This window comes from Hippoglossus stenolepis, chromosome 21 (genome assembly GCF_022539355.2).
Source record: "Hippoglossus stenolepis isolate QCI-W04-F060 chromosome 21, HSTE1.2, whole genome shotgun sequence".
NCBI classification, from domain to species: Eukaryota; Metazoa; Chordata; class Actinopteri; order Pleuronectiformes; family Pleuronectidae; genus Hippoglossus; species Hippoglossus stenolepis.
This window is the reverse complement of record NC_061503.1, coordinates 3,617,266-3,630,224: the sequence shown is the minus strand read 5'-3', so window position 1 is coordinate 3,630,224 and position 12,959 is coordinate 3,617,266. Positions and strand designations below refer to the sequence as shown.

At 41.9% G+C, this 12,959-nt stretch overlaps 1 protein-coding gene across 1 annotated transcript in view; it reads left to right on the top strand.

Annotated features, from left to right (window-relative positions):
- LOC118100907 (dynein axonemal heavy chain 9) overlaps positions 1–12,959 on the top strand; it is a 130,459-nt gene that overhangs the window by 8,770 nt on the left and 108,730 nt on the right. The window contains 8 exon segments of the mRNA XM_047338422.1: positions 97–264; positions 737–853; positions 945–1,095; positions 4,335–4,449; positions 4,677–4,745; positions 8,317–8,443; positions 8,967–9,113; positions 10,602–10,710. Of these exon segments, the coding sequence (XP_047194378.1) occupies positions 97–264; positions 737–853; positions 945–1,095; positions 4,335–4,449; positions 4,677–4,745; positions 8,317–8,443; positions 8,967–9,113; positions 10,602–10,710 (1,003 nt within the window).

Genomic DNA, 12,959 nt, shown 5'->3' with positions numbered 1-12,959 from the left:
TCAGCACTTTTGGCATGAGAATTGAGATGTAGTCACTTCAGTGATACTGTAGTTGAGCTCAATCGCCCTCAACCTCCTCTCACTGTCTCCCTATAGGACATCCTGTTAACAGCTTTAGACATGTTAAAGCTGGAGAAATTGGTGATTGGAGCTGTCAGAGGCAGCGCACTCAGCGAGCAGGTCCAGCTGCTCCACCAAGATTTTGCAGATACTTTCAAATTCATCACAGAGAAGCCCTATGACTGTTTGGACCTGAACAATACGGTACGGAGTGTGAGGATCACTGGGTGCACAGGGGTTTCGCTCAGATGCCTGCAGGGGAAAATAGGCATACATTTTGAAGAGCAACTATTGAAGTGAGATGCAAGGGTTTTATGAAATACTAGACACAGGCTACTCACTCAGTGTAATGTTTACCCCTGAATACTTCTCAGTTTATGCTTCTTTTATTCAAGCAGGCAAACACCACTACAACCTGGTCAGTCCTGCGTTTGTGGAGCAAATTGGTTTCCTACCAAAGTAGTTTTTTTTTTCACAATACTCTTTAGTTGCTTAACCAAGATGTTTCTGAGTAGTGGCAAGAAAAGTAATTTATTTTTCGTGTAAGACCCAGTCAGTGTTCCCCTCTGGATGGCTTTGAGTCAGTGAGATGTGAAAAGGAATATGCCGTCTTGGTGCAGTCTAAGCTGTGTGCTCTTTGGGCTGCCGCTGTAGCTGTGCTTTTTGTTCCCTGCAGGAGTTTGAAGGAGATGTGAGGAAATTCCATCTGAGGGTGGATGACATAGAGCGACGACTAGGAACCATCTTTTGTTTGGCTTTCGATGATGCCTGCGGACTGCAGCCCACCTTCAAGGTCTGGGAACTGAATCTGTCTCTTTCTAACAAATGCACAAACCCCGTCACGAACGAGTACTAAAGCCCTTTTGCTAATGTGTTGTCTGCAGGTTGTGGATATGTTTGGTAGCTTGCTGGAACGCCCCCTAGTGGCAGCCGATGCTGTGAGCCGATACCCTCTCCTTGTCACTGTGTTTGAGAAGGAGCTGAACAGCTGTAAACTCATCTATGACAAACACATCCAGCTTACAGAGGAGCTTGGTGAGATTCAGAACAATTCCTGTATTTTTACAATTTTCATTTTAATTACTTTACAGAGACAAGAGTGAGCAAAGCTTCAACAAAATGATGGCCCCCAAAATAGAGAGTGATCGGGAGGTTAAACCATGTAGCTCGGGTTGGGCAAATTGTGTATGGAAATTAAAAACGGTATAATTTGTGTTACAGTTTGAGATGACTGGGGTTATCCGTTCAATCTGGGGTATCTATCTGTTCAAGGGTTGGTTGAACATGTTTTGTCACTTGGTAGCATCAAGCTTCACACATCGTTTTGGTTTTGAGATACCTGGCTCTGAGATTTCAGCCTCCACCTCAGTACCAAAAAGGTGAAGATTAGACATTAAACTTTAAACTGACTGGTGTGGAAGGTAGGACAAAATAAGAATAGATGAGATACGATGAGAGAATAAATCTATAATAAAAGTAAATAACAATATAGAGAATACCAATAATTCACACCTTTCACTACAGACAGAATATTATTGGTAGACAAACGTACTTGAGTGCACAGATTGATTGTACAAACCTGTATACTGTACTTGTGAATTATGTATAAAAAGATATTGAAATGAACACATACATATGCATAAATATACTGATATTATATAGGTAAGTGTGGTATATGACATTTACATATATATAAATAGATGTAATTTCACTACAGTATGCTATATATACACTACCGTTCAAAAGTTTAGGGTCACCCAGACAATTTCGTGTTTTCCATGAAAACTCACACTTTTATTTATCAAATGAGTTGCAAAATGAATAGAAAATATAGTCAAGACATTGACAAGGTTAGAAATAATGATTTTTATTTGAAATATTAATTTTGTTCTTCAAACTTTGCTTTCGTCAAAGAATGCTCCATTTGCAGCAATTACAGCATTGCAGACCTTTGGCATTCTAGCTGTTAATTTGTTGAGGTAATCTGTAGAAATTTCACCCCACGCTTCCTGAAGCACCTCCCACAAGTTGGATTGGCTTGATGGGCACTTCTTGTGTACCATACGGTCAAGCTGCTCCCACAACAGCTCAATGGGGTTGAGATCTGGTGACTGCGCTGGCCACTCCATTACAGACAGCATACCAGCTGCCTGCTTCTTCCCTAAATAGTTCTTGCATAATTTGGAGGTGTGCTTTGGGTCATTGTCCTGTTGTAGGAGGAAATTGGCTCCAATCAAGCGCTGTCCACAGGGTATGGCATGGCGTTGCAAAATGGAGTGATAGCCTTCCTTATTTAAAATCCCTTTTACCTTGTACAAATCTCCCACTTTACCAGCACCAAAGCAGCCCCAGACCATCACATTACCTCCACCATGCTTGACAGATGGCGTCAGGCACTCTTCCAGCATCTTTTCACCTGTTCTGCGTCTCACAAATGTTCTTCTGTGTGATCCAAACACCTCAAACTTTGATTCGTCTGTCCATAACACTTTTTCCAATCTTCCTCTGTCCAATGTCTGTGTTCTTTTGCCCATATCAATCTTTTCTTTTATTGGCCAGTCTCAGATATGGCTTTTCTTTGCCACTCTGCCTAGAAGGCCAGCATCCCGGAGTCGCCTCTTCACTGTAGGCGTTGACACTGGCGATTTGCGGGTACCATTTAAAGAAGCTGCCAGTTGAGGACCTGTGAGGCGTCTATTTCTCAAACTAGAGACTCTAATATACTTGTCTTCTTGCTGAGTTGTGCACTGGGGCCTCCCACTTCTCTTTCTACTCTGGTTAGAGCCCGTTTGTGCTGTTCTCTGAAGGGAGTAGTACACACCGTTGTAGGAAATTTTCAGTTTCCTCGCAATTTCGCATGGAATAGCCTTCATTTCTAAGAACAAGAATAGACTGGTGAGTTTCACATGAAAGTTCTCTTTTCTGGCCATTTTGAGAGTATAATCGAACCCACAAATGTGATGCTCCAGATACTCAACTAGCTCAAAGGAAGGCCAGTTTTATAGCTTCTCTCACCAGCAAAACAGTTTTCAGCTGTGCTAACATAATTGCACAAAGGTTTTCAAGGGTTTTCTAATCATCCATTAGTCTTCTAAGGCGATTAGCAAACACAATGTACCATTAGAACACTGGAGTGATAGTTGCTGGAAATGGGCCTCTATACACCTATGTAGATATTTCATTAAAAACCAGACGTTTCCACCTAGAATAGTCATTTACCACATTAACAATGTATAGAGTGTATTTCTGATTAATTTAATGTTATCTTCATTGAAAAAAACAGTGCTTTTCTTTGAAAAATAAGGACATTTCTAAGTGACCCCAAACTTTTGAACGGTAGTGTATATATATCAGTATCCAAGTAAAAGAGACCACATATTAGTCTATAGCTGTGATGATGAAAAACGATGATCGCCAAGTGCCTTACCTTGATACAACTGCTGAGTAAATTACCACAAACAGGGAGTAGTGAATATGCAAATGAGGAAACCACACTAATTCCAGACACAGCCAAAAGCAAGTGGCTTGACAGAGAGGTTTTTAGCTGTTACAATTTCTTGTCATTTATTTTCAGCATCCAACAAAATTGCTTTTCACTTGCATTGTATTGGGGGCAGCAGAAATGTCGGAAACATTCACCATATCTGAGATCTTAGGGAAATAAAATGAAAACAATCTTGGTGGCTAGATAGCACTATAGATAAATATAGTGTTATAAAGCAGAGCCCCAGTGCAGGTCCAGCTATAGTGGACCTTTGCATGTTGTTCCCCCATCTCTCTTTCTCACACTCTCCTCTCATTTCCCATTGTCTCTCACTTAACTAATTATGGCCCAAACTGCCCGAAAACCTGGAAAAACAAGAGAACTAAGAGTCAGATGTATTAGGCTGCTTTCATACTGTACATGCACAGAACTCTGTGTGAACACAAATGAGCTCCTCTGGAGTTTCTGCGGACTTTCTCTTTCCCCCATTTTTCGGGAGATCCTCCGCAGGACATGAAAATGGCTTAAGGAGCCTCAGGGACAGTTTGCAAGGACTCACAGGTTCATGCAGGGATTTAACTTGGAAAGATCTCAATTTGAAACGCTTAATGAGAAAGAGAGGGATCCATCAAGAGAGATTTAAGACAATACCATCACCATACCGAGGTTTATTTGGTTCATTCTTCTCTGGGGCAACCTCATTTTGTGCATTGTGTGTACTCTGACAACATAGTGTGGTTCTTATCTCAGTCACCATTAACTTTGTAGTAAACACACTTGACTTCCTCAGGTTCGCCAGTCGTGAGTAAGAATATGCCTCCAGTAGCTGGCGGGCTGAGATGGGCCCAGAGTCTACAGAACCGCATCCAGACCCAGTTCTCCAAATTCGGACAACTCTCCTGCCCGTGAGTTTCCTCCCATCGCCAACAACACAGATTAAAAACTGAATTGGTTTGTGGTTGTTCATTTCCAGCGGTCTCACTGTGAATTTGTTGCTCTAGCTGCTCCTCTTCATAACATTATGTCAAGGTTTTTTAAAGGCCTCATAAAAATGATGTTGTGGAATACTGGCCACTGGGAAGGTATTGGCTACGATTGTTGCATGGGTTGTCAGATTTCATCTTCTCTGCAGGTGTCTGGAGTCTGCGGAAGGAGCCAAGGTCATCGACAAGTATGAGGAGATGATGCAACTGTTGGACAAGTAAGTGTGGATGTTATTTTCCTGTATTACACCACTTGTCATCAGGCTTGGATGTATGTATCACTGAATAAAAGAACAGAAAGGGAGATTAAACAGAATAGACGGTGACAGAATGAGACGTCATCTTTCAGGACTGTAATAACCTTGAAAGGCAATCACATTAATCAGATATTAGCTCCCTCTGTGGCTGTGACTTCACACAGACTCAGCTTTGAACCTGCATGTTTGTGATTTTGATAGTTGAGCGTGTAACATTTATGAAAGCGCCCCTGTGGAGTAGCATGTAGACACGCAGCTTCGAGCGTGATTTATGTTCTCATTACTGTGGCGCTGCTCCACAGATTATTTCACAGGACTCCCATAATCCCATATGTTCCTTCACTACTCACTGATGCCAAGTGAGGAATGGCCTTTTAGACCATATCCAACATCAAAAACTGCAAGATAAAGCATCCCATAGGTCAGAAAATTCTGTTTGTATGAAATCAAACAGAATTATGTTAGAGGCAACAAGAGAGAGAGAGAGAGAGAGAGAGGGCATGTCTGTTTTTACACTTGTGTAGAAAAGTCTTCACAGCATGACGTTACATAGCACTCTACACATGGTAGCTGATTAAAGCTATATAGGCAGTAACATGTATCAATGAGACATTCATTTGATGAAGAATGAGAGGAGGAAAGAGAAGCTCCATTTGTCCATGTGTTGCCTGACAATCTAAGCCTATAGCAGCAGAACTAAGAGCTGGTCCAAGGCGGACCTGAACCAGCCCTAAATATATAAGAATATGATATTCTTATATATAAGATCTTAACATCAATACCAATACTTACTGGGAGCCAGTAGAGAGGCTAAAACAAGAGTGATGGGGTCTCGCCTCGGGTGAAAAGCTGACAGCTGAATTCTCTCAACATACAAACCTGCAGTAACATAGATTCTGGCTGCTGAGGGGAATCGTGCTGCAAAGAAACACAATCTTGTAAAAAGGTTCGTGTATTTCAAAATATTTCTAGGATAGCACAAACATGATTGACAATGAGGGAGGACACCTTATGGAATAAAAAAAGCACCCTAACTATTTACATAAAGAAGTCAATGCTGTATCTTAAGGGATAAATCAGTTATGTGTGGAATGCCAGGATGAGGAAGAGACAGAGTGGACTGAGCATTCAAAGCTTCCACAGAATCTCCATAGAATCCCATCTGCTGCATGACCTCCAGTCTGCTTGGCTGCTTCCTGTTGGAAGAAGAAAAGAGCAAGAGATGCAGGTCAACAGAGAGAGAGAGAGAGAGAAAACACAACAAACAGATCAGGCAGATAATAGGTGGAAATGAACCGGGATAAAAATGCTGTTTCCAAATGGGGCCCTGTTTAACGGCCGCCTCTTGTTGGTATTCATGACCTCAGTATTTTCTGAAAGGTCCGACTTCACAAGTCGTGACCTGTTTGCTGACATCTTCAGAGTGTTTCTCTCTCTCGTTTTCTCTGTGACCTCGGTAGGTGAGAGTCATGGATAAAGGAGTTGTGGTAGTTAAAAAACTCAGCATCATAACCCAATAAACTCTGAATTTTCTCTGAACATTTTGAATTTCCAAGGGGGCGATATCAACAGTTGCAGAAAAACTGTCTTGACCGGCAACCGATCAAAGCAATGAAACCCAGGACTTAGAGAATCAACAAATGCTGTTTGGGCAGTTGTTTGCTCTTCTTTTGGAAAAGAAATACACTGTCCATTAGATTCAGTAGACCTCTCCACATCAGCAGTAATGAAGATGCTTGGAACCAGAAATATGTCTTTTACACGATAGTGAATATGTTTTGGTTTTGGACAGCTGCCAGAGAAAAAATGTATTTTTGATCAAATGATTTGTCTCCTAATTGAAGAAAGATATTATCACTTTAATTTAAAATATCAGCAGCCAGTATATTGTTTTAGAGCTAAGATGAGGATGAATGTTAAGTTACAGCTATTCCAGACCAAGCTCAGAAAGGAGATAAGTGAGTCCTTACAAGTATGGTAATGTAAAAGTGTGTGCGTGTGTGAAAAGGTCTTTTGTGAATGATGCACATTATTACACACACACACACAAAACCAGACAGATAGCCATTCTTTATGTTCCACACACTTAATATGACTCCTTCACTCGATGTCCCCCCACCCACAGTATTGGAATGATGAACAACAGCAGTTCTTTGCCCTCAATTTACTCCCATCAGAAATTAGAGCTCTTGTTATGCTGTAATAATCATCGCCTCAGTCGAGAGTGAGTGCCACCATTATTATACATTTTCCAGTCAGGAACAGAATGGGCATCCTCACTCATTACCCCCACAGACAAAATGCAGTGTGATTTATGGCCATGACCGAGGCATTTGATTGCCTCTGCTCTGGTGCCACTATCAGGAAATGAAGCTCACAGCAGAAATCCAATAAGGAGCACACAGTGCACACTTAAGTTCTCGTCATAATCTCGGCTATTTACAGATTGATATAGCTGTACAGAGCCCTGAAATGCTGTCTGTTCCCAGCCTCTTGCAGATGAATCAGCGTTTATCCTCATCTTACCCCTGCACACCTGCATGTAACCCTCCTGAACTGCTGCCTTTCCCTCTGCCCTTGAACAAGCAAATCACGCCTCTCATTCTGTTTACAACCTCGGATAATTTGGGGAAAATCATTCTCAATCATATCCTCTTATTTGCTTTGGTTGATTTCTATGTTGTTTTCATACCTGTGCCCTTATGAAAGAAAAGCTCCTTTAATGGGAACTAGTGCAGGTTTTGTTGTAAACCTGCCTGTTTGGAATGGGCTGTTTGTTTGGCCTGTGGTAATGTTGGCTGCAGCTTTCTATCTGAAACTGTAAAAGTGACCTGCGTTAATTGAGCCGCGACAAGTAATGCTGCATTCAATTACACCTCGGAGCTCGGCTTGGGATGATGTCCCACCTGAATAATCAGAGTTGATAACGTTCCTGTTGCACATTTGGTCGGAAGTCGAAGAAAGAGAAAGCCTGTCTTGCGGCTGCCCTCTCGGAGTTTGTTTACGTTAGCCAGCTAGCCATTGTTAGCAAAACCAGTTCAGAATAACACATTACATGGCATTTCAGGCATACTAACACCATAATAACACTACCACAGAAAGTAATCGGATAATACTATGTGTACGACAAATTTAAGTGCTGATAAACAGTAAAAACTACAGCTTTTACTTACTGTTGATACACGGAGCCGCCATCTTGGATTTCGAAGTCAGGGGTGGTGAGGTTCCTCCGAAATTGGGACTTGAGGTGGCGTTCCAGGTGCAACTTCCGAGCTCCGAGCTATAATGGAACGCGGCATAAAGACTGAACCCTGAAGCTGCTCCACTGCTGCTGCACAAAGAGCTGTTCACCTGTTTATTTAAAACCTCACTAAAGCTCGACTCTCTACACAGAACCCTGAGAGTCACAGTCAGACGGACAGAGATTCCTGCAATTATCAGAAAGATACGAAACAATGGGTATATTTCTGTGTGATAATAACTTCTGTTTGACTGAGATAAAGGGTTGTTTTCTGTGTGTTTTCCATTCCAGATACTCCACCAGTCTGTATGAGACATGGACAGAGACCGTGAGCGAGAGCTCCCAGTACAACCTGAACCTGCCGTTAATCAGCAGAGACCCGGCCACTCAGCTGATCTCAGTCAACTTCAGCCCGCAGGTTTTTACATTAATCCACCTTGCTCTAAAAACTGATCCAAGGGAGGCTGCTAGAGGTGCCACTGTTTTTAAAGCTTTTACTCTGAGAAACTGTGGACACGCTCTGAGTGATATATTAGTTTGGTTATGCCGTATATCAAACTAATCTCTTTCATTAAACATCTTCCACTAAGTGTCATACACCTGCCCACAGCTCCATAACTCCTTAAATAAAGTTTTGTTTCCCCTGCACATTCATCAATTTAACAAGTTGAGTCAGTATTTCAATTTTTCATTTAAAGGTAGTGATGTTGGGCCATGCTGCCCTAAAGAGCTTCTAACTGACCTCTCATTAATCTGAGCTTTAGTGGAAAGTTTTCTCCCACCAACACCGAAACTGTAGTACTGGATCCTCATGTTTTTTACTGTGACATAGGGCTTACATTTTAAACAGTCGCTGCCTTCACCGATCAAAATCTAATTTGACCATCAAGTTGTGAATATGTTGTTATGTCTCTCAGTGCCTCTGTCGTCCTCTTCCTTAGCTGGCGTCTCTACTGCGGGAGGTGAAGTACTTGGAGGCCAGTCAGACTGTGGCCATCCCTGAAACTGCAATGCAGATCTACACCACCAGGGGGCAGCTGCTGCAGTATGTTGCCAACCTGGAGCTCACCAGTGGCGCATACAACAAGGTTGGTGTCGATGATAAGCCATCAAGGAAATGTATACACGGATGAAAATAAAGTGTGATATCAGCATGAGGTGGATTCACAGTTGGCAGCAGGGGAAACATGTCAACCTCTAGATGGCAGTCTGAGGCTTTTTAACCCATGCTAGCATCAGTGCTGTAGAGACGGGAACATCCGTTAGTTAGTTGAAATATATAAGTCCTGCTGTTGATGTCACATCCTCTCATGTCATCCTCTCAATTGCTTATGCTCACACTATAGAGTAGTAGTTCCAGACATTAACATTAACACTGACTGGTGTGGAAGATAAGCTAAACTAAGCTAAGTTAAGCTAAGCTAAGCTAAGTTAAGCTAAAATAAGATAAGATAAGATACACTGAGGAAATTCAATAGTTAGTTTGACACGAGGTGATAAAATCTCCAGTATAGACAAAAGTAGTAAAGTCTCACTGTTCCATTCCTCCAACAACCAGTTACAAAATATACAATCACAATATCCTGTGGCTCAGGAGCTATAGCGGGTCGTCCACTAATCTCTGGGCTCGTCCAGTCTGAAATGTGCCCTTGGGCAAGACACTGAACCCCAAATTGCTCCTGAGTAGCGTGTGAATGAGATGCATGACATGTAGACAAAGTGGTAGATAGAGGAGTGCTGTGTAAATGTGTGTGCAAATGGATGAATGTCAACTTTACTGTTGAGGAGTTTAAAGTGCTATTTAAATACAGTCCATTCACCGTATCTCCTCCTGTTCCTGAATTAGGGAGTTAAATATTGGCCAGAGGTGTTATTATAATGATATCACTATAATGTGATGTTGCCTTTTACATTCATAAAAGTCATCCTTTTCAAATTGTTTAATTAAATAATTGTCAGAGAATTTGTCAGAATTATTCCTTAATTCTTGAAATATGATTCCTGATTAAGAATTGTCTTTTGTGAAATCAGCATACCCTTGAACTTTGACCATCAGAATTTATTAAGTTCATGTTTTAGTGGTGAATATTTGTTTAATTTGAAGAAATTCCCTTTAGGTGTTCACTAGAATGGGACACATAGACATACAGACTGTAGACTAAAACAATAATAATTTTTTGGGAATAAGATCCTCAAATTATCCAATTGAGGATGCACATTGTGTGTTTGAATTCACTTACTGACTTTAGACATTAGAACATAAAATTCTGTTATGTTGTTGTAATGGGAAATGGGCAGCTCAGCCACATGTGTCACAGCTGCCACAATTTTAGAATTACAGCATTTCATTGCTTCAGGTAGCAAAACCCTCAAGTCCGATTAAGTCCCAGCAACATGTTTGGATCCAGACACAGTGACTATAATGAGGACAACACCCGTCTTGCTGCTCTGGGCTCTTGTGTGGCCTTTCACTGGCGGTTCTATTAAAATGATATTTCTCTGAACGCTTAATGGGAGCTGGAAATCACATCACATCCCTCTTTTCCTTCTTGTTTTCTCCCACTGTTTGACTGCAGGTGATGCACTCTGTGCTCGACGTGGAGCATCCTCTGGTGCTGGGCCAACTCAGGGACATCGACGCTCAGCTCAAAAACGCTGAGGAGAGTCTGAACTGGAACAGCGAAGGTCTGGACATTTACTCATACTAGCAGACGCATAATTGAGAAATTACCCATGTAATTGTTTTATTTTTGTGACTGTTAAATGGTCGGTTTGACCCGCGTTACATAAAACATTTGTTCCGCACTTGCCGCCATGGTGATAGTTTTAGCTCGACAGTTTCTGCCTGCACCACAGGACAGTGGAGGTAAGTACATTTCATGAGTGGTGCTCACAGCTTTAACAAATTACATTTGAACTACTCAGCAGCAGAAACAGTGAAGCGGTGAAGTCGTCCTCTCCCCTTAGCAGAGAAACACCCCCAAAGCATAATGTTTCCACCTCAATGCTTGGCGGTGGGGATGGTGTTCTTGGGGCTATAGTCATCATTTCTCTTTCTCCAAACACGGCGAGTCAAGTTGATGCCCAAGAGCTAGATTTTGGTCTCATCTGACCACATCACCTTCTCCCAAGCCTTCCCTGAATCATTCGAGATCTTGCGTGGAGCCCCAGACCGAGGGCGATTGATGGTCATTTTGTGTTTCTTCCATTTCCGAATAATGGCACCAACAGTTGTCTACTTCTCACCAAGCTGCTTGCCGATGGTCTTGTAGGCCATTCCAGCCTTGTGCAGGTCTACAATCTTGTCCCTGACGTCCTTAGACAGCTCTTTGGTCTATCAACGCCTCTATAGCTTCACTAAGACATTATCATGCATTGTATCGTGTATGTGCATGTGTAATAAGTTCACAAACGGTATTTTTTGGGGAACAAAACGGTGCTTTCTCCTCAAGTCTTGTCATCACAATCAGGTTGCCTCATTGGTTACCATTGGATGAAAAGAAAAACCTGACTCCGACTTAATTAAGGAACTTTAGGGGTAAATGTGTGTTGCTGAACTGCGTACAGAGTAGAGCCCGCTTGTTTCTGTTGTCGTCTCAAATGCCAAACCGACAGTTAGATTGCAAGTCCAACTCTGTGATGTCTTTTCTTCAATCTGCTGTTGTGGTCAAAGTGTCTGTCCCTGCTGCTGCGACCCACACAGAACGCTAAGGCTGTGTGATATTTGTTTAAGAATGAACAGCTAATATTTGTGTTTAAAGCAGCAAATGTAAAATTTATCTAAAAATATTTTTGTATTTGCTTTATAGTAAGCTATAGAATGACAAGCAGCTATACACAGTGTTCAAGGAGATATTTATTTGTATGATCAAAATCTTCCTCCTTCCTCCTACTCCCTGGTGTTTCCCTCCATCCTTGTCATTTCGAGGGTAGAGCAGGATGCTGAGAGATGTGACATGACAGGCTTTGCATTTTAAAACATGTAAAATAAGAAAAGGAGAGGTGTTCAATCATTGATATGCTCTGATTGACACTGCGCTGGCAGGCATGTTGTTAGTTCCTTCAGCCCCTGGGATTCCCAGAAGAAGAACGCAGCAGAAATGAGAAGAGAGTTTACGGTAAAAGTGAAAGCATGCGGCTGTCTGTGGGGACAAAGTCACAGTCCCTCTGCAGAATGTTCAGTAGCTGCACACACTTATCTCCTTCATGCTGCGCAGTGGGTGTGTATTTTGTGGATATACTTTGTTCATTTGGTAAAGGAGTATAGGATGACTAGTATTGTATTTATTTTGAAAAGCAATATATTATGCAGTTAAAAAATGTACAAGTGAAATTTCCCATTTAAAAGTAAAAACAAGCTGTGTCCCAATTCAGGGACCTCATCCTTCGGAGGACCAGGCCAATCTAGACTTTGAAGGCTGAACTTAAATGAGACAGTCTGGTCTATGGAGGATTTCCTATATGTGTCACTAGCTTGTCCCACTCTTACCGGTGCATCGTTACCTACTCTGAGCTGCTGCATTCATGATAGCTTGCATAGCTAGCTTGTTAGCTTCAACACCGGCACGCAATGAATCCTGAGATAGGTTGTGCTGAGAAGGATCCACCCACATTTCTTCACCCCATTTGAAGGAGCCTTAGAATGGGACACACTAGTCACTCCGCATTGATGCCACTGTTCTTCAAATGCAGCGTCTGAGGGATGCAGCCCCTCAATTGGGAAACAGCTGGAGTGTTCCATGTTGGGCCTGATAACATCATGTTCACATGCGTATTATCATTGTATCCATGTGTCAGACATTGTTGTTGTTTTAGGCAACCTGGACGGTAACCTAGGCCTCAACCATTTTGATAGGTGCCAAGAAGAAAGACATGTTTGTAATACATTATGACTAGTCTGTTTTAAAAAGTCAGTCAAGCAGATGTCCATTGGT